The sequence below is a fragment of the Cavia porcellus genome, unplaced genomic scaffold (genome assembly GCF_034190915.1).
Source record: "Cavia porcellus strain 051 isolate PalLab524CR breed Dunkin Hartley unplaced genomic scaffold, mCavPor4.1 scaffold_7, whole genome shotgun sequence".
In the NCBI taxonomy this organism is placed as follows: Eukaryota; Metazoa; Chordata; class Mammalia; order Rodentia; family Caviidae; genus Cavia; species Cavia porcellus.
The window spans coordinates 49,302,071-49,326,018 of record NW_026947490.1 but is presented as its reverse complement, the minus strand read 5'-3'; the positions used below and the strand labels follow the sequence as shown (position 1 = coordinate 49,326,018).

General features: G+C 42.9%; 1 protein-coding gene across 1 annotated transcript; it reads right to left on the bottom strand.

The window, feature by feature from the left end:
• Positions 1 to 8: 8 nt before the first annotated feature.
• Positions 9 to 14,462, bottom strand: Fcgr2b (Fc fragment of IgG receptor IIb; the record flags this gene model as incomplete). The annotated part of the gene is given in 8 exon segments (NM_001173049.1): positions 9 to 622; positions 729 to 766; positions 2,850 to 2,981; positions 4,478 to 4,600; positions 5,265 to 5,519; positions 7,179 to 7,436; positions 9,113 to 9,133; positions 14,289 to 14,462. Coding segments are annotated over 8 exon segments (1,026 nt in total). The 3' UTR covers positions 9 to 535.
• Positions 14,463 to 23,948: the final 9,486 nt, after the last annotated feature.

Sequence of the window (23,948 nt, the reverse complement as noted above, 5' to 3'; positions counted from 1 at the left end):
AGAATGTTGTTTTCATAATATTTTATTACAAATACAGTACATGATTTATAGGATTTATAGGAAAATAAACTTATAGATTTGTAGGAAAATAAGAAAGAACAAAAACCACTGATAATTCTATCACCCTGAAACAATCATTTTTAATATGTTGGTAGATGTTAGTTGATTTTATCACTTCTGAAATCATATATACTTATGTAATTTTTCTCATGTTACCCATAATGTAGGCATGTCACATGTTGTTAAAATCTCTTAGCAATATTAATTTTATCATTTTGTTGGCTGTGGGGCTGTATAACAGCCCTGATGTAGGGAAGTGCTGAGGCACAGAATCAGCCAGCCTTCAGAGTTCATATTTTCTGTTAGTGTCAGGCCAAAGAACTTTAGGACTCACATACAGGACTCTGGAAAAATCCTGCTCCTTCTTTGAACTTCAGCATCCTCTCGACCTCTCCAAGGGAACCTTAGGCCTGGAGATAGCAGATCTTCACTTCTTGATTTTTCTCCCCCAAATCCCAGGGCCAGATAATGGAGATTAAATGTGGTTCTGATAGTCATGCTCTGTGTCATCATCCTGAGCTTCCGGGTGCTTGAGAAGTGAATAGGTGATTGTATTTTCAACCTAGAGAAAGCAGAAACATGTGGTACATCCAAGGAAAGATCTTGAGAAACACAACAGCAGGGGAGAAGAGAGGTGAGAGGACAAGGAGATGGCTGAGATCACTCACCTCAGATTTAGCGACCTCCTCAGGATCAGAGAGATTGGCTGTGGACAAAAAGAAGAGAGATCAGCCCCAGCACCACGAGATCAGAAGGCACCCTGTACTGCCACTGAAGCTGCAAAACCAAAGTTCACAGGCCCAAGGCAAAGGCTGCTGACCCCAACTTAGGACTGCAGGCCAAGCGCCAGGTCAATATGGTTGTTCTCAGTCATGCAGGCTGGGGTTGTCCCAGACTCAGCCTCTCGCTGGCCACAGGGAAGCAGTGATTCTTGCCACATTATTTGTAGAGAATCAGTGAGATTTTCTAGAAGCAAACCAGGCAGCTTTGGGCATCTGAACGATTGAGAAAGAGGTGGGGGTGTTCAGTATCAGAGTAAAACAAAAGTCTAGTCTTTTTGCTGGCCATAGGCTTCAGGGAGGGAAGAGCAACTTCCATTTCCACACTGTTCAAACTCAGTGCATCTTGGTTGAAAGTGTAAAGAATTGGGTACTTCAAGGCATCGAAAAGAAATAAAGTGATGAGAAAGAGACAAGAAGAGAGAAGAAAGAAATGTAGATGAAAGGCAGAAGCGATAGGAAGTAAAGAGAAAGAAAGAAAGAAAGAAAGAAAGAAAGAAAGAAAGAAAGAGAAAAGAAGAAAAAAACTTTCTCTGATAAATACCCAAAACACCAAACTCCCTCATGTTTTTGCCATAAATCACTTTGCCAGAATGAAAAGTAGCCTCAGTATCTGAATCCGCATTTCCCAGGAAGACAGGGAGGAGTCTGAGACAATGCTCTTAGTCTCTTCCCTCATCTGCTGGACACAAAGAGTCCTGTGTGACATGTTCCAAACTCTGCAACAAACCATGCTTGGAGTCCCCCTTCTAACACACTCCTCAGTGACTCACTGTATCTTTCGGGAAAACATCAGTTCCGATGAAATGCGTTTATGCCAGTGTAGGCAGAATCAAACAAGTTGTAAATTTACCATCTAGTTGTGTTTGGACTTTTCTTAAAGGTCTGGTTTGGTGCTTCCCCCCATGGCCTGGCCAAGAAACAGACAGCGCAGGCTCAAAGCACAGCTAGAGGAGTTACAGTTTGCTCAAGCTCTCAAATCTGTTGGCTCTGCCCCAGGTCATACTCCAGCCATATGAGGTGCAATATTCAAGGGCCTCATTTTCCTGCCTGATCCTGCTGTCAGAGAAGTCCCCCGAGAAAGCTCCAGTTCCCTTTGTAATCTGACCTTTACAGTGGTTAGGACATGGTCTGGCATTCTCCTCCTCTTCTTGTATACTCACACCACTGCCACTTGGGATAGGGGTTGAATATTCACTGGTTTTTATACCAGTGCTCGAAGTGGTAGCAAATTTATAGCACACGTGTTATTTGTTTTTCTTTTTAGACACAAAATGTTCACTATGAGTTTTTTTTTTCTTTCCAAAACTAAAACCTCAATATTCAGGTTTAGTTGCAGTGTTGGCATTTTGCAATAAATAAGCGGGTTTTTAAGTTTTGGGTGCTCATCTCTAAAAGGTTCTCCATTGTTGGTCTAGGCCAACCCATTTCCTTCCTCACTGAGGTGACTGAACATGGGAAGATTTTATTGTATGATGGTGGCAGCACCAGGCCAGTATCTAATACACTGATACGGACTGGCATCAGAACCAAGTTTTATCCAAAGAACAAAACCCACTTGTAGCCCTAGCTCCCCAGATTTTCTTAAGCCCAAATCTCCTCCTAATTTTCTACCAAGAGTTGGTTTCTACCATGCCCATCCTATCCCTTCACAGGGACAAGTACCTCAATAAATCTAGGGGTTGTTCCCAGAACTCCTTTCGCTGTTCTCTTAGAGTCCTGCCTCTTTAATTCTGCTAGCCTTCTTATAACTTCACTCCTGTGTTTTGCCAGATCTGGATCCACAGAAAGATCCAAATTTCTATAATTTATTGCTTTGGAAATGTCTCCAGATTGTTAGCCTCAGAAATGTGGGTGAAGCTCTCCTTTCTCAATTTGGAATCAGTGCTAGTTTTCTTAACTCCAGTGAGTCCCTTCTCAGGCCCAGGAGTTAGACTCAGAACTCACCAAGTGATTTGAGCCCCACTCTCCTCCCAGCCCCTCCCCCTCACGTGCTCCAGCCAAACTCACACAAGTCAGTTCTTGCTGGCTCCAATCCATCTGGCAGTCCTGGACAGGACATCATTGAGCCCCCAAAGACAACGCTGTACTCACCTGGGTCCTCGGGGAGGGTTTCTCCCATTTCCCTGTGCTCAGGGTTTCCTGGGAGAGTTAGGAGGGGCACAGAGGAGGTTAGTAGGATTATGGGGTGGGGCCTGAGTCCTCAGAACCAAGGATCATGGGTAGAGTTGGGTTAGAATCAACGAGGCCCTTCCTTCACACAGACGCCTCTGCTCCTCCCAGCTCCCAGCTCCTCCACCCAGGAGACACTCAGGTCTGTGAAATGACTGTCCAGAGAAACAAAAGTCAGCTAACTCTAGGGCAGCAGAAAGGCAACTTGGTTCCATCTTTCTTAGGCTTCCTCTGCCTTTTAAAGCAGACCTCTTTCTCTGAGTATGTCAGTGTCTCAATATTTACTTATCAGGCACTGGGCCCTATGGAACCCCAGCAAAACTTTGTGAGATATTAGTAGTATCATTCTCTCATTCCTTGGCTCCATGCCTTGGCCTCTGTGCCTGGAATGCCCTTTCAGCCCTCTTTATCTAGGTAATTCTCTGCAAACATCCCCTCCTCCGTAGTGGTAACAGCTCACATTTATGTGTGGCCAGTACCAATTAGGCAACTGTTATAAGACTCACAGCCACATTCATCATAGTAAAAATCCTATGAGGTTGGTCCTATGAGTGTCTCTATTTTTCAGATGAGGTAACTGAGGCACAGAGAGATTGGGCAACTCACCCAAGGTCATACAGCTGGTGAATTAAAAAATGAGATTTGAAGCTGGGCCGCAGGACCTTAATTGTAGTTTTCAATTGCTATGGTACATTGCCTCCCCATGAAACCTTCTCCAACTGTCCCCTCCCAGGCTGAGTGTTTAATTCATGTCTTAAATGTCCCTCAAAGTCCCCTGAATGACACACTTGGTTCCCAGGTTGGTAATATTGAAAGATGGTGGGACCATTAAGAGGCAGAGTCTAGTGGGAGGTCTTTAGGTCATTGAGGGTGTGCCCTTGAAGAGGACTAGGGGACCCCTGGTCTCTTCTTTGCTGCTTTGCTTCCTGGCCATAAGGTTAGCACTTTTGCCCCATGGTGTGCTCCTGCAATAATACATTGTGTAGTCACAGCCTAATGGAATGGGATCAACTGATCATGGACTGAAACCTCCAAATCTCTGAGCAAAAATAAACCTCTGTGCTTTATAAGTTGGTTATACCAGGTATTTTGTTATAGTGAAAGAGCTGACTAACACTGGGTTATGGCACCTCTTCTATATCACTGTCCTAGCCTTTTTGCTTCCCTAATATTGCTCTTATCCATCTTGTAATTATCCATTTGTATTTATATCTTTCCTATATGCTGAGAATTCTCTGAGAGAAAGGACTAGGCTCCTTTATCTTGGTATCATGTCCAGTGTTTACCACAGTGCTTGACTTTCTGTTCAAGCCTTGATGAATGAATAAATGAATGAATGAATGAATGAATGACTAAAAATGGAATGATAGTTGAATACTAATAATTCTCTAGTCTGACAGTGCCTGGGCTTAGGTCCTTAGCCAAATGGAAATTGATAACAAGCAGGACCAGAGAGAGACACTAACCTGGAGGCTGCTTTTTCTTGAGGCAGATGATAGCTACTACAGCAACAACAATGGCCGCTGTAGCAATCCCAATGACTGCAGCCACAATTATCACCACCATTGAAGAGTCGCTTGACTTGGGCCCTGGGGAAGTTAGATTTGAGGACAGGTGATGAGTAATTTCCCTACCCCGCCTCAACACCCCCCAGTGTTGTACCACAGTGCTGATCACTTCAAATTGTTCTGTATCCTGGTCACTTACATGTATAACATTTCCCCCTGCAACCTCATCTGCAGAGGGTCCCATGACTGGACTTATGCCTCTCCCAGAACCAAGGTTCTCCACCACACAGGTAAAGGCACGCTGGGGAGTACATGGAGCAGAGAGATAGCTCTCTGGGGAAAAAAGTGGGCAATCTGAACTGCCCTGGTTGGAGGTGTCACTACAGTTCAGCACTCACCAGGCCCCAGGAGTAAATGGCCATACCATGAGACAGGAGAAGAAACACAGCACCCTCAGCACTCAAGAATTCTAGGAGCTTAGGAAAACTGTGGGCCAACGAGGCTGCTCTGCTTTACTACTATGCACAGAATGAGGCCACAGCCTTGTCCCCTATACCTAGAGGTGGATGTCTGTGAGCTCTGGTCCCTACTCCTGCCCACTGGCCAACACTGGGCAAAGCTTCAAAAACTCTCCTCAGCCCCAGTGCTGTGTGGCATTTCTCAGATCTCCTTACAGGCCTACAGGACCTCAACCCTTGTCCATTATCTCTTCTCTTATCTTTACATCTTGACAGAGTTCCTGTACCTTGGACAGTGATGGTCACAGGCGGTGATGTGTGAGATGTCCTTCCTATTAATCCCGTGCAGTTGTAAGCACCACTGTGACTGTGGTTTGCTTGTGGGATGGAGAAATTTTTACTGATAGAGAAATATTTCTTGGCTACCCCATTGTGGTAGAATGTGACCTTGGCCAAAGGCCAGTTATTCCAGCTGTGGCACCGCAGCACGATGACGTCCCCCTCCTGGAAAATCAGTTGAGAAGTCTGGAGCACCAGCCAGTCTGAAAGACACAAGAGCCACAAGATCCAGGAGGCCTTGACTCAACTCTGAGACTATCCTATCTAGTGGAACACAATGTGCAGGGGGTAGGATCTAAGTTTGGAATCAGATACTCTTGATCTCTAATTCTGGCTCCATTCATCTATGAGCTCTATAATCTTGGGGTAATAATTTAACTGTCTGTGCCACAGTTTCCTCATCTTTAAAATAAACATGATAATACCAGGACTCTACAACAGTTCCTGGCATACAGCGAGTGTTAGGATACTCATCTTCTCTTTCCTTTTCTGAGAGAAGGTAGTTGCATCCCTGTCCTGTTAGTATATATGCAAGAGACCCTAAGATAGAATCTCTTCCTTGGGACTGAGTCCCAGTGGGACTGAAGAGGGTACAGGTGAAGCAGAGACATGTTTTGGCGATAATAGAAGGTTTTATAACTCTAACAGATGTTGGTATACTGATGAATAAATGGGGAGCTTCTGGTCAACAGGGACTTTGTCTGAAGGCAGCAGTGTCACAAATTACTGTACACTTTTTTCTTTGAGACAGGTTCTCACCATGTAGTTACAGAAGGGTTTGAATTCACTCTGTAGCCCATACTGGCCTTGAATTCAGTGATCCTCCTGCTTCTTCCTCCCAAGTGCAGGGGTTACAAATGAATGCCACCACACCTGGCTAAGATGTATACTTTTAAGGAAAATTTGAGAATCAAGTGAGGGATGGGACCAAGAAAAGAGTAAAAGTAACAATAAACTTAGCCAGATGATGGCTCTTCTTCATCTGAAAATGATTATGGAAACTACTTCCTGCCAGGAGCTTTATAAAATCATTGATCTATTTGGCAAACACATACTAAGCCCTTCCCTGTCCCAGATGTGGGAAATGCAGAGATGGATAGGACCCAGTTTTCTTTTTAAGTTGCCCATGTGCTGGAGGGAGAGAAAAATGAAGACCAGTAGGAAAAGGAGGCTGGAGATCAGGGAAGAGCCAGCTCTCCCCAAGCCCTATGAAGGCAACATTAGTAACTCTGTTGAACAGGTGGGGAAACTTAGACCTAAGGATTAATAAACTGATTATGTTTATACAGGTGGTTATTTCTAGGTTTAGGATTATTAAATTGTGGTCTATTTATGGTTGCGTGTTTTGGTGGTGGGGGGTATTGAACCTTGAGCCATCGCATTGGGCTACATCCAGAGCCTTTTAATTAGTTTCTATTCTGAGACAGGATCTGTCTCAACTGATAAATTGCAAAGCCTGACTCAAATTTGTAACCCTTCTGCCTTAGCCTCCCTGAATGCTGGGATTACAGATGTGTCATCATGCCTGGCTTGGCAATGAAAGGGTTTTTATGAAACAGAGACCCCTTTCTGCTTCTCTCATACCCAGTTGCCTGTCAGTGGCCTTGGAACCTTCCTGCTCAAGCAGGAGAGAGACAGAAACAATTACTCATACATGCTGAGAAACTTCTTAGGAAACGTACCCCCATCCACACATATAAAGCCAAAGAGTGGGTGGAAAGGGAAATGAGTGCGCAAAAATTACTTCAAGCAAGTCACGCTGGTGCTTCCCAGAAATCAAGGCAGCCTCCTTTCCTCCCATCATCTGCAGTATCAGCAGACTCCCCTCTCCTGGGCCTCCCAGCCTCTCCAGCCCTACTGACCAGAAATCACGTCCAGACGCACAGGGTCGCTGAGACTGGTCCCGCCCGCCTGGCACCTGTACTCTCCGCTGTCATTGCCCTTGGCAGTGAACCGGTAGCTGGGCAGGACCTGGGTAGGGATGAGTCTCCCGTTGTGGAGCCACTGGGTGGAGTGGTTCCCAGGGCTGGGGGCACCCTCGCAGGTCAGAGTCACGCGGTCTCCCCGGAGCACCTGGATCCATGGGGGCTCCAGTCTCACCACAGCCTTCGGGGGGTCTGCTGAGAGGCAGAGAGCAGAGGCAGCATGAGGAAGGGGAGCCCCAGGTATTGAAGCAGGCCCTAAAACTCAGACAACGATGCATCTGTGTTCACATTATGGGTACCAAGAGTGAAACCAGGTCCAGAAAGCTTCTGCAGCTGAAGCCAACCACAGGAGTCAAGGACACACTCTGGGATTAAGACAAGAGATGGGGGAAGAGTGGCAAGGAAACTCCCTAGAAATATCCTACCTCACCAGGAAATAGCCCAGCCTTCTCTGTATGTGTGTCCCGCATCTCTCTGAGCCTCTGTCTCTGTCTCTCTTTGTCTCTGTCTCTGTCTCTCTGTCTCTCTGTCTCTCTGTCTCTCTGTCTGTCTCTCTCTCTCTCTCTCTCTCTCTTTCTTTCTTTCTCTTTCTCTCTCTCTCTCTCTCTCTCTCTCTCTCTCTCTCTCTCTCTCTCTCTCGGGACTCACTTTCCTTCCTTGTAAACCAAGGCATCTGAACAGTGGTTGGATAAACTGTTTCAAGAGCTGGCTGAAGTCAAGTGACAGCATCTGCCTGACATGTGGGCCCCGAGAGTCAGACATCAGTTTCTGCTCTGATCTATGTCATTCTTTATCCCTTAGAAAGGCAGTCAGGATCACCAGTCCTCACTCCCAAGCCCACAGGAGCCTCCAGAGTCAGCCCTGGGGGTTGGTGAGAGGCCCAGAGGACAGACAAAGAAGTGCCCAACAAATCTCAGTCCACTTTGCTGCAACCAAACATATGAAGACAGCTCTGCCTCTCAGAGAGACAGGACTTGGATCCATGAACCTTTGGATCCATGCAAAGCAGGAATTTGTCAACACATACAACAGTCTGCACAGATCCCGTGATTTTACATGCGCTTTGATTTTACTTGGAAAGAAGCCCTTGTTTTTCTCTAGCGAAGTTAAAAAAAACTCTGATGTGTAATTCCTGTACATATTTATGGGGTACATATAATTCTTTAACATATATACAATTTATAAAAATCAGATCAAAATAGTTGTCTATCTACCATACATTACAAATGTGTGTCATTTATTTGCTTGAGAACATTCAAAATTGTCTCTACTAAGAGTATCAAAAAGAATGCTATCTCTATATTTATTCCTCAAAATGAATATAATTAGTCATATCACATCTATCAACAAAAAAGAAAATATTCTTTCTACTAGCTATTTTGAAATAACCTATTAATTGCTGTCTACCATAGTTACCCTTCTGTGCTACAGAAGACTAGAAGTTTTTCTTCCTATCCAGCTATATCCCTGAACCCACTAAAAATCCTCTCTCCAGCCTCCCCTACCACTTGCAAGCTCTATTAACTACTATTCTACTTCTTTGAGATCAATTTTTTCAAACTTCTTGATTTTGAGAGTGCAAATCAGTTGAAAGAGAGCAGAATTCTCATTTTCTATGACACTGCAACATGTCACCATAACAGAACCAGAAGGCTGAAACACCTGTGGACCACGCTGTCCACTGCCTGTATGCATAGGGGTAGGGGAGGGGTGGGCAGGGCATCTTCTGAGAGTGGCGACCCTTTCCTGGCCCTGACAGAGCTTTCCTGGTACAGAGCTTGGCTGCAGTGCTATCAGAGCATCTCTAAATGGGGTACTGGGAGAAGCACAGAGGGAGCTGGGGATGGAGAGGAAATAGGCAGTGAACTTACCAGAGGTCCCAGCAACAGGAGCTGTAAGAAAGAAAGCAAAGGTCATCAAGGGCCTGAGCATCTTTCCTGAGAAGAGCCTGACCAGATCCAGAGCCCCCTCTCCACCAACTCTTGCCCAGGCCATCCCCGGACTGCCCCCATGAAGTGCCTTTTCAAAAGTTCTGAGTGTTTCTTCCTCAATAGCAGAAGAAAATGTAATGAAATCACATAAAATGGTCTTCCTTTTGGGAAGGACTTCACACTTCTGACTGACTAAAATGGCTTTGGAAAGTTCTCTGTTGGGCCATATGTATGTAAATAACTTTGTCGGTCTGTCCAGAGAGTGAGATCTGTTCTTTTGTGGGGAGAGATAGAGATTTCACAAGTAACCTAGGATCAACATAGAATAGAAGATACGCATGCCAGAAGTATTGTCTTGATATATATCTTGCTACATTTTCTTCATATATATATATATAGTCTACATACAGATTATATATGCCATCTGACATGTTGATTATATATATACAGATATGTGTATATAGCAGATTAAACTACCCTAGAAAAAGTGTTTTCTAATCTGATTTTTCAGACCCAGCAGATTAATGTATTTCTATATGATTGATTTATTGATTGTTGGTCCTGTGTATTGAATTGTACTGAGCTCTATTTCCAGTGCTTTTTTTTTTTTTGAGACAGGGTCTCACTAGGTTACTAAATTGACCAAGTTAGACTAGAATTTGTGATCCTTCTGCCTTAACCACCAAGAGAACTGAAATGATAGGCTTGCACCACTGTGCCCAGCTATGTTTTAATCTTTAATGACTGCACTCTACTATTTGAGTCTCCAGTGATTTATTATATATCCCTATTGCTTGATACTTAGGTCTTCTAGATTTTTGCTATTAGGCAAATCTCAAAAGAGAAGGAGAATGTAAAAAGAACAACAGATCTGTGGCTTCATGTGGAGGAGTGGAATGAGAGAGTGAGGGGAAGGGATCCTGAGTGGAGGCAGAGTGCAGGTCAGGAAGGGTTAGGAGAGCTGAATGGAAGGGTAGAGGTTTGCAGGTAGCATTGCTGGGTAAAAAACCAAAGCAGCATGAGTTAGAGTCTTGTGTCTGTGTGCACACACAGCTATGAGTATGTATACATGACCATCATCAGTAGGGATTTTCTCTTATATTTGGGCTGAAAGTCAAGAAGATCCATATATGTCTATCTTTTCAAGGGTAAAATAGGGAAAGCAATTGAAGCAGAAACAAGGGTTGGGGGGCACTGCAGAAAGTGTTGTACTGGGGTTCAGAGAACTAGATTCTGGTCCATATATATATATACATATGGATCACTTCATTCTTTTGCAACTCAGAGTTTATCAACAAACCCCTGCACTGACTTCACTGACTTCCTCTAAGTCTTGTAGCTCCTCCTGAGTTCTTGAAGGAAAAGAATTTGAGCTTCTGCCCCCACTGTAGGCAACATTCTAATAGTGGAAATAGCATCTATATAATTTACCATCAAAGACATGTCTCTGGTGGCCTTGGAGGAGTATGAACAAAGAGCTAAGGGGGTTCAGAGGAAGGGAAGGTCCTAGGGCTCTGTGTTTGGTAGGGTTTAGGATTGGTAAGGAAGGGAACCTTGTGGAAAAGGTAGTATTCCTCAGGGACCTCCAAAAAGTGATAGGATTTTGTTTTGTGGTTGTTGCTGCTGCTGCTGTTGATCTTTGTGTTTTGGAGATAGTCTCACTGTGGAGTGCAGGCTGATCTTGAATTCACTTATGTTGCCCATGCTGGCCTCAAACTCGTGGCAGTCCTTGCTGCCTCAGCCTCCCGAGTGCTGGGAGTGATCAGATAGAACTCAGAGGATCGGGCACTGATTGGAATATAGAGGTGATGTAAGAGTGAAGAAGGTGTCTGCAGTGAGCGCACAGTTACTTCTCAACATGCCTAGTGAGTTGAGCCCACTTGCTGCTTGCTTTGGGGTCTCCGCAAAAGTGACTCTAAGAATGAGAAAAAGACTAAAAAGGGAAGTCCCAATGCTAAGTTAACGTGACAGAGGATAAGAGTCCAGACTGAGTCTGAATATTCGCCTCACGCTTGCTAAGTGACCTACACAAATCTTCTACGCCTGTTTTAGTTCCCTGATTATAAATGGAAATATTGATAGCAGTGCCTACTTTACAGAGTAAGGATGAAATGACTCAGGAAGGTATTCAGTACCTTATCTGACCCACGATAAAATAAATATAAGGCAATTTTAAAGTTTGACCTATAGTTCAGTGTATAGTGGGATGTCACAATGTCCAAAGTATAGCTGAAAGCATCAGGTCAGATAAATTGGAAAAGGGAACTATCCAAGAGACTTCTCAGGAAAGAGATGACTATAGTTATCTGAAACACATGTGGATGACAATTTCAGCATCAGGCTCAATGTACTTATCTCTTCCTTTCACACATTTTAACCACACACACTCATCTTTTATGCAAGACTTCATCATTGCAGAAACCATACTGATGTCAAATCACAAAATCAAACATTTCTCCCTCTCTCTCTCTTTTCTTGAAACAAGGTCTCACTATGTAGCCCAGATTGGCCTTGAACCATGTTGATTCTTTCGCCTCAGCCTCCGAAGTGCTGAGATTACAGGCCTGTGCCACCACATTGAACATTTCATGCTCCACTTACAACCTCTTTAACTTCCATTCTCTCTGGTCAAGTGCAAACACCATAATCAGCTTTCACCTCATCAAGAATCCCAAAACTGAGCAGAGTATGGCAAAGCATGCTTATAATCCCAGCATTCTGGGAGGCTGAGGCAGGAGGCTTGCAAACTGGAGCCCAGCCTGGACAGCTTAGTGACCTAGTGAGACTGTGTCAAAATTTAAAAATTTAAAAATGAATAAGGATGTAACTCAGTGTGCAGGTCTCAGGTTCGATTCACAGTACTGAAAAAAATCTGAAAGCTTTTGTCCTTTCCCCTTGTATCCTTCATCCCATGCTTGTCTTTACCTCCCTCACTATGAAGCTTGGTTTTGATGATTTGTACTGAAACCACCTCACTGCAAATGCCCCTAACCTCCCTTGCCATTCTCTGTTTCTATCAAATGCACCTGCAATCTCCATGCTTTCACTTGGTCAGCTGTATTGACAGGAGGAAGAGAAGAGAACACCGATGTGAGAGAAATTTAAAAGATAGAACTCAGAGGATCGGGCACTGATTGGAATATAGAGGTGATGTAAGTGTATGACCAGGAAAAGGGTAGGTGTGCTCAAGCAAGTATAAATCTTAGAAGAATAACACTTGTAAGAGGAAGAGGATAAGTTGAATTTTAAATATATTTTGCTTCTAAACTGGCAAATTTACTTGGTGATATCCAGTCAGGAGGTAGAACTATGAAATTATACACAAGTGAGCAAGACAAATAGATCTGAAGAGTTACTGACACAGAAATGATAATCACAGACCTGAGTATGTAGCATCAGCAAAGAGGACAATGCAGTGGAAGAGTAGATAAAAGGGGGGAGGAGGAATAAAAAATACAAGAAAGAGATCAGAGAAGAAGGGAAAAGCCAGCAATCAGGTCTTTATTCCATATTCAACAAACAAGTAGTGGAAATTAACTATATCACACTCTGTATTCCTTGTGAAAGGGACCAAAGACCTTGTACTTTGGGTCAGGAAAACTGTCTGCTGAGTTCAGGGATAAGCCCCCAGGTCCCTGAAGAGTACCTGATACATAGAACTCATAGCAGTTTTAAACAAAGCAACTGGAGAATCACAAAGGTGTTGAAAACAAGGTGCAGCATACACGCTGCCTGGCTATAAAGAAATAACCATTTGGGGTGCAGTGGGGACACGCACCCATACGAGGGTAGAAATGGAGCTTTTTCAGTAGGCAGTGACCAACACTAAAGTTCAGTGACTCAGCCACAGCTATACTTGGAGATTCCGTGGCCTTAGCCTGTAGCAGGAATCCAGGAGAGCAGAGACAGGAGCAATGAAGGCACAATCAGAGAACATTATAAAAATGAGTCATCACGGGTTAAAAACCTAACCTGGAACCCCTAAAAAGATGGAGATCCTTGGCAGTTTAGCAAAAGGAAAATGGAAGAAAAGAAAAGTCTTTCTGAGGATTCTTGCTCAGGTACCCAACACATTGGAAGTGCTATTAATGCAAAAAGCAAAGACATCACCCCTCTAGGGCTGAGCTCACCCATGGGAAAAATGAGGTAGTTTGGTGTTCACTCTATACTGTTATACTTTTATGGGGAGCTACTCTCTTCCTTACTCCTGCCTCCTGTAGGCCCCCATCATCCAACATTGAGGACTGAGGGCTCCCAAAGTGTCCAGGCATGCTGTCAGTTAGGGCAAGTGACTTGGAGAGTGACTGTTGTGTCTTCCTGTGAGAGGTGACAGTGGAACCCCCAGGAACACAACTGGAGGAAAATCTTGCCTGCAGGTCTCCCTACAGCCTCTTTCAAATATACAGCACTATTAATTTCTGTCCCCTGCTCATAGCAAAGATCCTGATCAGAAAAGACTCCTCTATCTTGGCTTAAAACAATGACCTTCTCACTGATCAGTGCCAGGACCCAGCCCATGCTTTCTGCAGTGAAAGGAAGCATGTATGATTTCTCTGGTCCCATAAATGACAATTCCAAAACTACCCATGTTTTTGGGTCCTCCTTGCCCCGGTTCCCTGTGGTTCCTCTCAGGGAAATTTCTTTATGGGCAAAAAGAACCGGCTTCTGCTACATGAAGTGGCTTCAGCAGCACAGAGAGGAGCAATTGCTCTTCTCCCCAGAATGCATCTTAGAGCTCCTCTCCATGCCTTGTCTAAAGCAGCACTGCCTCTCTTGCCTAAGATGTGGTTTCATGTGAAATAGAGTCAAAGGGAAATAGTTTGGCCACACATTTGTCACTTAAGTTGAATCATTAAACTTCCCCCAGAGCAGGTTCTGATACACGCAGTGGCAGAGGATCAGAGACTATGTGCTCATTAAAACCGAGTAAGTTAAGAAACAACTCCTCCAACTTTGCTTTACTAACTAAAGCCAGTAGGTTGTCAGACCTGCAACACGCAGCCTCCATACTCCTAATTTTTCCAACACGCTTCTTAGGCCACCCTTATCCCTGCCCAAGATCAGCCTCAACCCAGGTATTCCTGCTCCTGCCTCCCTACTCAGGCCCTCAACTCACCCAGGAATAGCACAGTTATCCACAGCAGCATGTGGCTCAAAGTCTGCAAGGGCTTATAGTCAGCTCGGTGACTCTTGGTGCCAAGGACAGGTAAGAACGAAGGGATCGCCATCACTTCTGCAGCAAGCTGACTCCTACAGTATGCAGCTTCTCTCCACCCAGAAAACAACCAAATTCTGGAGTCCAAAAGAGGAAGTGAAAAGAAACGGTCTATTTAATCATAGGCTCCTCCCTCTCTCCCCTCTTTCATCTGTTCCTTTGTAAGAGATTCAGAGCTTCCCAGAATTTCCTGCTCAGCTCAAGACACAGAAACCGGGAAGAAATTGGGAAGCAACTTCCCACTTCTTCCTCTTGGGGCCACACTGGCCTGGACCCTTAGAAAAAGTGGGAGAAAGGGAAATGATCACCCAAACTTGATTCAGAACTTTGTACCTCAGTCTCCACCCTCCCTAGAAAAGTAGCGGGGGTGGATTGTACAAGCCATCTTTCGGCACATCTTCCATTCAGAGACCCAGATACTGGCATCTGGACCCCTCCTGAAATTAAGCATAGTGGCTTCAGACCACCACCATCATTTGATTTTTTTCTATTATCTTAATTCCATGACTCACTCTTGGATTATGGAACAAGAAAAAGAAGGTGTATCATAGCAGCAACAGAACAACTACATTCATCATTTCATAATTTCCTTCATCATTTCCCTCCTTTATTCATTCTTTTATTCATTTACTCATTCATTAATATAATTAATATCTCAATAAATATTGCTTGAAGCACCAATTTGTGCCCTGGATCTTTATCTTGGCTTTTTCTCCCATCATTGATCTCACCACTATAGACGGTGAAAGAGCATGGGTTGTAGAATTGAAAGTTCAAATTTGAATGCTGAGAACTACTCGGAGTTTTGGGTTTTAGACCTGTAAACATTAAGTTCATCATGCCTGTTAATTCAAGCAGACTTTTTCCTTCAAAGCATTGTTGCCATTCTGAGCTGATTAATTATTATGAGGACTTGCTCTGGGTATTGTAGGATTTTGGGTATTGTAGCCACATCCCTGGCCTCTATCTGTTATATTCTTATGTGCCCTAAAGTCGTGGAAACAAAAATGTCTCCAGACATTGCTATATGCCCCCAGTCAAGAACCACTGCACTTGAGATTTTTTAAAAGAAGAAGACAATGTGCGTTCCAGCAAAGGGCTATGTATAACATGGGTATCCAACAAATGTCATTTCTTTTTCTTGCCTTCTGCTTCATTTGTTCACTATCAACTTCTCCAGTAGAGGACATATTCTGGGATCTGTCTTGGGACACTCTCCTGAGGCCTCTTTCCTACACAACCTTTCAGGAAACAACCTGCAATACTCAAGGAAATGACATTGTAAAATCTTCTCATACTCTGTGGTCTTCAAGAGATTTCAACAGCTACCCTCTGTACTACAAGTTTGACTAATGGTGCTGTCCAACCCCTCTCCCCAGCTTTTGCCTTATTCCTAAGTAAGAAAACATTTTTACTAGTGATGAAAGGCTAGTGGGATAACATCAACACTTTTAAAATATCTTTATAAACAAAAGCATGAAACAGTATACAGGTAACACATTAAGAAACCAGAATTAGTAGCCAAGAGTGGGGGTACCTGCTTGTGATCCCAGGTTGAGCAGGAGAATTGAGAACTCACAGCAAGTCTAGGCTACACGGCAGGTTCGAGATCATCCTGGACTATCTATCAAAATCATGTCTGAAAAGAAAGAAAGAATGAAAGAAAGAAAGATTAATAATCATTATGTCAATACAAAAATGCTTATTCTGAAGAAGGTAATGGACATGTTATCTCTAAATTTTATGACAATCTCATAAGAAAAATACTATTATCCTCACCTGCATATGAAGAAACTTAGCTGGTCAGCTATTACAAAGAAGTTAGGAAAGACTGAGCAAAGGAATGAAAAACAGATAAGAGGAGCTGCTGAAAGAGGCTCAAAAAGTGTTTTGTCAAGCTGGGGATTTAGCTCAATAGCATAAGCCTTGTAAGCGCGAGGTTGTGAGTTCGACTCCCAGTACCAACAAAAGAAAAAAGTGTTTGTTTGTCAAGAGAGACAAGGTTAGACAAAAGCAAAAGTCTAGGATTATGGTCTCCACAGAAGGAAGCTGTCAAGGATCCTCAAAGGAGAAAAAGGGAAATGAGAAACTACACCAGGAAGTGGTAAAAGAGCTTGGGGAAAGAATCCCAAGGTGAGGCAACAGATGCTTCCAATACAGAAAGCCAGGAACTTTAAAACAGCATTTCCAGAATGAAAGGAGGAAGGAGAAGTGACTCCCTCGTGGCGTTTCAGGAGGAGTACTGAGATCGGGGGTTCCTTTTAACAGGGGCCCTTGGTAAACCTGAGAGTGGGACCTGAAGAGGAGGAGGTTAGTTTTCTGATTGACTCAGGTGCTGGCCTCTCTTCCTTACCTGTCCAACCTGAGAGCACAGGCTTTCTAATGAGAAATTACTAGTACCTGGGACAAAAGGGGAGGGATTTTAAGTTCCAATACTGAAAGAATGATGAGTAAAGTAGATTAAAGAATCACTATTATAGGTTCCTGAGCCAGGGCACTAATCTCCTACAGAGAGATTTTTTTTATTAGGTTGGGCTTGAGTTTAAAAGTACAGGAAATCACAGATTATCATTATCAGCTGGTTAGCTGATGCCATGCACAGGAAATGAAGGTGCAAAAGTGATCCCAGCAGCTACTAGAAGGTTCTTGGAATCCTAACCATGGATTCAGCTAGCTAAAAGCAGCCAGTCCCTCTTCCCAAGCAACTGCCAAGGTGCACAACTCTCAGGAGCAGCCCCTCCATGGTCCCTAAAACTGCTACCAGCCACTTAGGCTCATTCCCAGGTTTGTCTGTTCATCACTGACCAAATCAAAGGAGGTCATATTGATATAGAAATAATATAATTCCCAACCAGCCAGATGTCAGATATGCCGAGTTCCTATCTGGCAAAACTCAAGAGTGAATTCTGAGGAACAATGGAAGTTAAGAACTGGAAGACTTTGAGAGAGAGGGCTCCTGAGAGACAGAAGAGGACTCAAGTGGGTTGGCAACAAGCCCACGTCTCAAATGAAGTTTTAGAGAGCAAGATCAGGAGGTGGGTACAACATGAGTCAAAACTGATCAACTGCCGGCCATGGTGGCTCACGCCTGTAATCCCAGGACTCGGGAGGCTGATGCAGGAGGATTGTTGAGAGTTCAAGATCAGCCTGGACTACAAAGTGAATTCAAGGCCAGCCTGAACTGCATAGCGAGACCCTGTTTCAAAAAGACAAAAAAAAAGATCAACCAATAAGATTACAAGTATAGCCATTTAGATAATATTGACCCAATGAGGAAGGAGGGAAGGAGGGAGTGTTGCAAATGTACATGGAAAGAACAAAAGCCTTTTTAGGAAGGGATATATTGGGAGGTCCTGGTCACCTGTCTGAATAAATGGTGTCTATCTAGATTTTACTGGACCAGGTGATACCAATAATAGTATATTGCTTGTCCCTGCGGTAAGCATGTAGGCCTGGTCATTCAATATTTATCTTCAGGTCTGGCCTTCTACAGATACATATCCAGCCACTGCTGTAATGTATTCTCATCTTCTGCACTGACTCCCTCAAAGGCCTAGCACTGTCTGACTGTCTAAAATATTTCTACCTCAATCAGCTGTCTATAATAATATATTTGGGAAAAAATAAAACAGATTTATTTAAAGCTAGCCCCAAGGAGATGATGGACCCTATTAGTGTCAAATCACCATCTCATCATTTATAGGTGAGCCAGGTATTTTATAATAAAGAAACAGGGGAGGAGAAACACAGAAAAATAATCTCTACAGTTGTTTTATCATTTTTATGGGTTATATCTAGATGTCCCCCAAGGCCTCAAGCAGCTGTAAGTGGGGCCTTTCAGAGGTGGCTGGATTGAGTGTGTGGTGCTGGGACAAAGGGTGTGATGCTGGAATCGAATCATGGTGCAATGCTGGGATTAAGGGTACCCCCACCCTAGGCTATGAGACCTAGCTGCCCTAGCTGGGTGCCTTGGATAGGATATAAAGGACAGAAAGAGGGCTGCTATCATCACTTGCTGCTGCTGACAGCTGTCTTTGCTGCCTCTGCCTGCTTGCCATGGGCTATTTCTCCTCTGCAGTGCCTCTCTGCCATGCCACCCTGCCTTGGAGTCAACCAGCTATGGACTAAAACCTCTACAAACTGTTAGCTACCGGCCGTCAGGTGTTTTGTCTGAGCATCAAGAAAAGTATCTAAGATAGCCATCTTTAACTCATTCTCCTCTTTTTTTGTAAAAAACAAACCAGGCTCCTGGCCTCCTGCAGCTGGCCTCTGTATATTCTGACACTTCTTCTGAGCTACAAGGAAGTAAAAAAGCTATTTATACCCTCAATCTCAGAAAACCACTTGTCTGAAAAAAACAAAACAAAGCAAAAAACCTTTATTTTGTAGTGCTGAAATGAAAGAACCAGATAACATATTTTAGATCAACATAGGACTTCAGGTTATATAGGGGAAATAAATGTAATTCCCACCCTGCTAGATGTGTCATGTGCCCAATTCATGTTCCCCAAAATTGAAGAATAAATTCTAAAGAACAAAGAGGTTAAGAGTAGAATATTTTATTGAAGGAGAGACAACTCCTGAGAGAGAAAGGAGGAGGCCCAAGTGGGTTGACAATGAAAGCTCACTTCTCAAAGTTCTCTCAAAGAGAAAAATCACCAGGTGGGTACTATGTGGCTAAAGCTTTGATCAATCATTAAGATTGTATGTAGAGCCACTTAGTTAATATCGTTCCAGTGGGGAGGCAGGTCACATAGCAAGTGTACATGGAAAGAACAAAGGACTTTTCAGGAATGGATAAGTCTCGGGGTCTTGATCAGGAAGTAATCATTAGTGACTGATGTTTGTGTAGACTTCATTGGAGCATCTGTTACCCCTCATCTTACCCCTTGGTTGAAGCATGTAGGCCTGTTCCTTCTTCTGTTCTTGAGGCCTGGATTCCAACAGATGCACCTCCAACAACAGTAGTAATGTTTTTTCATCTTTTGTACTGACTCTATCAAGCCATAACTTCCTGAAATAGTTAGCTTAGCAGTCTATAATAAGATCAATTATTCACTTGGGAAGCTGAGGCAGGAGAATTATTTTCAAGTTTGATACCAGCCTGGGCTACAAAGTGAACCTAAGGGTGGCCTAATCTACATAGTGAGACTGTCTCAAAAAGAGAAAAAAAAATCACTTATTAAAAGAAATAATCATAAAACCAAGTAGATCATTTTCAGAGACCCTAAACTGAAACTGAGAAAAGAGCCTCTTTCCCAGCACAGCTGGGAAAGCACAAAACACAAGGAAATGTTTTCAAATGGAAATGGTTACAAAGATAGGGCACATTCTACTATTTTTTTTTGAAATTCTATGTCATTTCTATCTTTTGTTTTATTTTTAAATTTTAAAAAGAAAAAAGATAGGGCACATTTTTAAAAACTGAAATTTGTCAGCCAGAAAGAAGAATTCATCCAAAGAGACAGCATGATATAAAAATATGCGTTTCCGGCAATGGAAAGGATACATGTAACTCAAAAGTCATGAAAGCCCAGTGATTAAGAACATAAGCTGATAGATCTTGGAAACAACCTAAATGCCTATCGACTGAGGAATAGATGAAACACATGTGGTATTTTATATAATAGAGTACTACCCAGGCATAAAGAAGGATAAATCGGAGACTTTTATAAGTAAATGAATGCAACTTGAGATCATACTCATAAGTGAAATAAATCGGACACATGTGTAAACATCATGTCTCACTAGTATGAAGCTGAAACAATATATGTATATGTATGTGTATATATGTATATTAAAAAGATAGTTAAGATAGTTATACTGCTGATTTCTCTGAGTTCACTGAAGAGAAAGATTTGTGCAGGTATTGTTTGGACAATGGAATGCAGATGTCCTGTGCTCTGGGTGAATGATTTGGGGATGACAGTGTGCAATGTGTGTACCACTGTTGCTCCTGATTGACATATTTTGAAATTTTGTTTTATTTTTTTCTCTTTGAAATAAAGTGGATTTGGGGAAAGAAAGAAAGGAAGGCAGAAAGCAAGAACATGAATTGGGTATGGTGGCTCACACTTGTAATCTTAACATTCTGGGACACTGAGGCAGGAGAATCACAAATTCAAGCCCAAACCAATCAACTTAGCAATTTAGCAAGACCTTGTCTCAAAATAATCAATTTTTAAAAAGAGCTGGGGATGTAGCTCAGGGCAAAGGCTAGAGTTCAACCTCTGTTCCATATATAATATATATATATATATATATATATATATATACACATACATACTTTGGAGATAGACCTAGATGGAAAGCCTCACCCTTTCCCAGATGTGCAATATTGGAATCATTATTCAACTTTTCTTAGCTCTGTTGCTTCACCCATAAAATGAAGAGTATGTTAGTGTTTACCTCACAATGTTGTTGTGAGCATTACATGAGACAATCTGTGAATGCAGTTTCTCTCAGAACCCAGCGTATAAATTGAGTCTTTATTGTCATGGTCAAAGACTAGAAAAATCTAGTTTGCTGCTTCCAGTGAGGACTGGTGTTTACTCTGTGTTTTGCTTGGTTAGATTTCGTTTCTCTTCCTCTTAACACCCTGGCCACCCTTCCAGTGGAGTCATGATAATTTTCATTAGTCCTCTCTAGGATTTCCTGGTCACAGCCACTTCCTCACGAACTGAGTCACCTGAGGCACTGCACTCAGCTGTGAGCTCCCAAGGAGGAAGAAGCCTGAGAGAAAAAAACGAAAGGAGGCCCTGGTTGGAGAAATCTCAGCAGACTCAGCTTTGCCACTTTCCCTGGAAACTTCCTCAGGGAACTTAGGTCTTCATGTTAAAGCAAGATTTCTAATAACCTCTTCGAAATGCAAATACCCTAGGCTTTGTGGACCATTAACTCCAGAATGTAAATGTGTTCACGGGGCGGCTTTTCTTCTGAGAAATAGCTACTAAAAAGGTTTGATGAGCGAGAGAGAGAGGAAGAACATGGGAGGAGGGCTATTCCTGAGAAAACAGAGACTTTATCTGGGTTAGAGGCTTGGACTGCAAAGAAACATTTATCTCTATGATAGAAAAGGGGAAGACCTGAGTTTAAACCAAACAATGCTGCAGTGGAGAAGCAAGGCACAGCTTCTCTCTGGAGCTCAGTACAATGGGGAAAAGGACTGGATGCTGCTTGTCAGACGCAAATATTTTCAACTTTTGCAAATATTTTCTTCCGGTTTGTGGCTTGTCTTTTCTTCATCTTCATAGTGTCTTTTTTTTTAATAGCAGTTCTAAATTTTAATGAAGTATAATGTCATATATTTCTTTCCATTAGATAGCAAGTACCTCTGGTATGATATCTAAGAAGTCATCTTTAACTGGACGTAGTGATGCATGCCTATAATCCCAGCAGTTAAGATGCTGAAGCGATAGTGTTCCTGTGAGTACAAAGCCAGCCTGGGCTGCGCAGTGAGTTCAAGGCCAGCCTGGGTTACACAGTGACACCCTGTCTCAGACACAACGAAGGTCACTTTTAGGCCCACTCTCCTAAGTTATCGTCTGAGAGTTTTGCAAATTTTGCATTTTATATCTAGTCTGTGATCCATTTTGAGTTGGCTTTTGTAAAGAGTAAGACATACATGTCTAGATTCTTCTCTTTCCTTATATGCATTACTGTGCAAGATCGTATACAGAGGGCCAGTGAGGTGGGCTATAAGGACAATTTTACCAAAGATAATGAATGTCGAAAACACAAGAGTTTAGTTACATCAGAGGGTGCTCCCAAACGGCACTGTGGACAAATTTGTAAAAGAGGAATTGTGCAGTCAGAATGAGAGACTGGATTTTTTGTAAGGGTTTGAGAACATGGAGAAAGGATCCAGGCAGCAAATGTGATTGTCTAAAGAATGTCTTTTTCTGGCTCATTAAGCACTTCGTAGATCTTCCAGGAGCACTTGTATTATGTTTACAGCTGCAACTTTGACAAGACCACTTCCTTAAGGATTTAGCTTTAGATAAGAAGGTGAAGAGGAGATCTATAAATGTCATTTAGAGACTCTTTGGGAGAAATGAATGTGTTTCACATCAAAAGGTTTGCTGCTGTTTGTTGCTGACATCTACTGAGAGTGGATGTCTTTAATAGAGTTCATTTGTTGTTAGATGGCTTTAACTGGGAGTTCTAGCTGTTAAGGATTTTAATACTTTTTGTTGTCAATGGACAGCCACTACATGGATATCCAGTTATTCTACCTTCATTTGTTGAAAAGACTGAGCTTTTTCCGCTGTATTGTATTTGTTTCTCTGTCAAATATCATTTGGCAATGTTTATGTGGGTCTATATTGTTGCTCTCTATTCTATTCTGTTACTCTGCTTGCCAGATGTTTTGCCACTAAGTGTATACTGCTAAGAATTCTTTCTGGGCTGGAGATATAACTCAGTGGGATGTTACCAAGTAGGATCCAATGAGATTGCCAAAGAGAAGACGGAGACCTCAACTCATCCTTCAGAGTAGATTCATCAACTCTTGTCACAGAAAAAGAATTGTAGAACAAGTCAATGAGAGACATTGGTAGATTTATTAGGCAAGATTAGAAAGTAAGGGAGATAAAGGGGAAGGCGTACAGCTTGAGAATTTAGAGGAAGCTCACTCTGATGAAGCAGTGTAGTCTGGCCCATTAACAAAGCCAAGAAACCACATCTGTAGGGGGCTGAAGTAGGCTGAGGTACGATTTGCCATTATCTCAGTCTGGTTTTGTAGCTCCAGAAAAATCCATAGGCTTAAGGGGAAATTTGGTTCTCATGTCTGAAAGCTAACTGTGACATGTCAACTTGAGTTAGAATCATCTGGCAAATCCATGGAATTCTGGATGTGTCTATGGGTTATTGACATGTAGGCCATAAACTGAGGAGGTAGTAGACTACTGTAGCCATGGGTAACGTGAGCAAATAGGCTGGGTGGAATAAAAAGGGAAAGAAGGGAGCTGGGGATTCAGCTCAGTGGAATAAACACCTGCCTTGCAAGCGTGTGGTTGTGAGTTCAATCCCTGGTAACAGTAAAAAAAAAAAGGAGGGGGGAAGAAGGCTCTCTCTCTCTCTCTCTCTCTCTCTCTCTCTCTCTCTCTCTCTCTCAGAGCTCCAGTCTTCATTGCCTTTAGATATTGGTCCCAGATCTTTCAGCCTTCCAGCACAGAATCTTTAGGCTTCTAACACAGGTCCTTCAGCATTCTGATACAGATTCACTCTGGCAACTACAGTGACCTTCTAGGTCTTTCCCTTTTAATTGCTTCTGGATCCCCCAGCTCTGCAGCACACAGACAGGTATTTTGGGTTCTTCTATCTCTGATTCTATAGATGACCACTGGGACTCCTCCCCTACTGTTACAGACTGCTAAGTTAGGCAGACAGACACTGCTAGGCCCTCAAGGAATTCACTGCAGAAAATGAGAATACATTACAGCTGTGTCTGAGGCACATCTGTTGAAGACCAGACCTCAAGATAAGGACAGAATAACCAGGCCTACATGCTTCCCCAAGGGATAAGCAATATACTACAATTAGTATCACCTGGTCTAATAA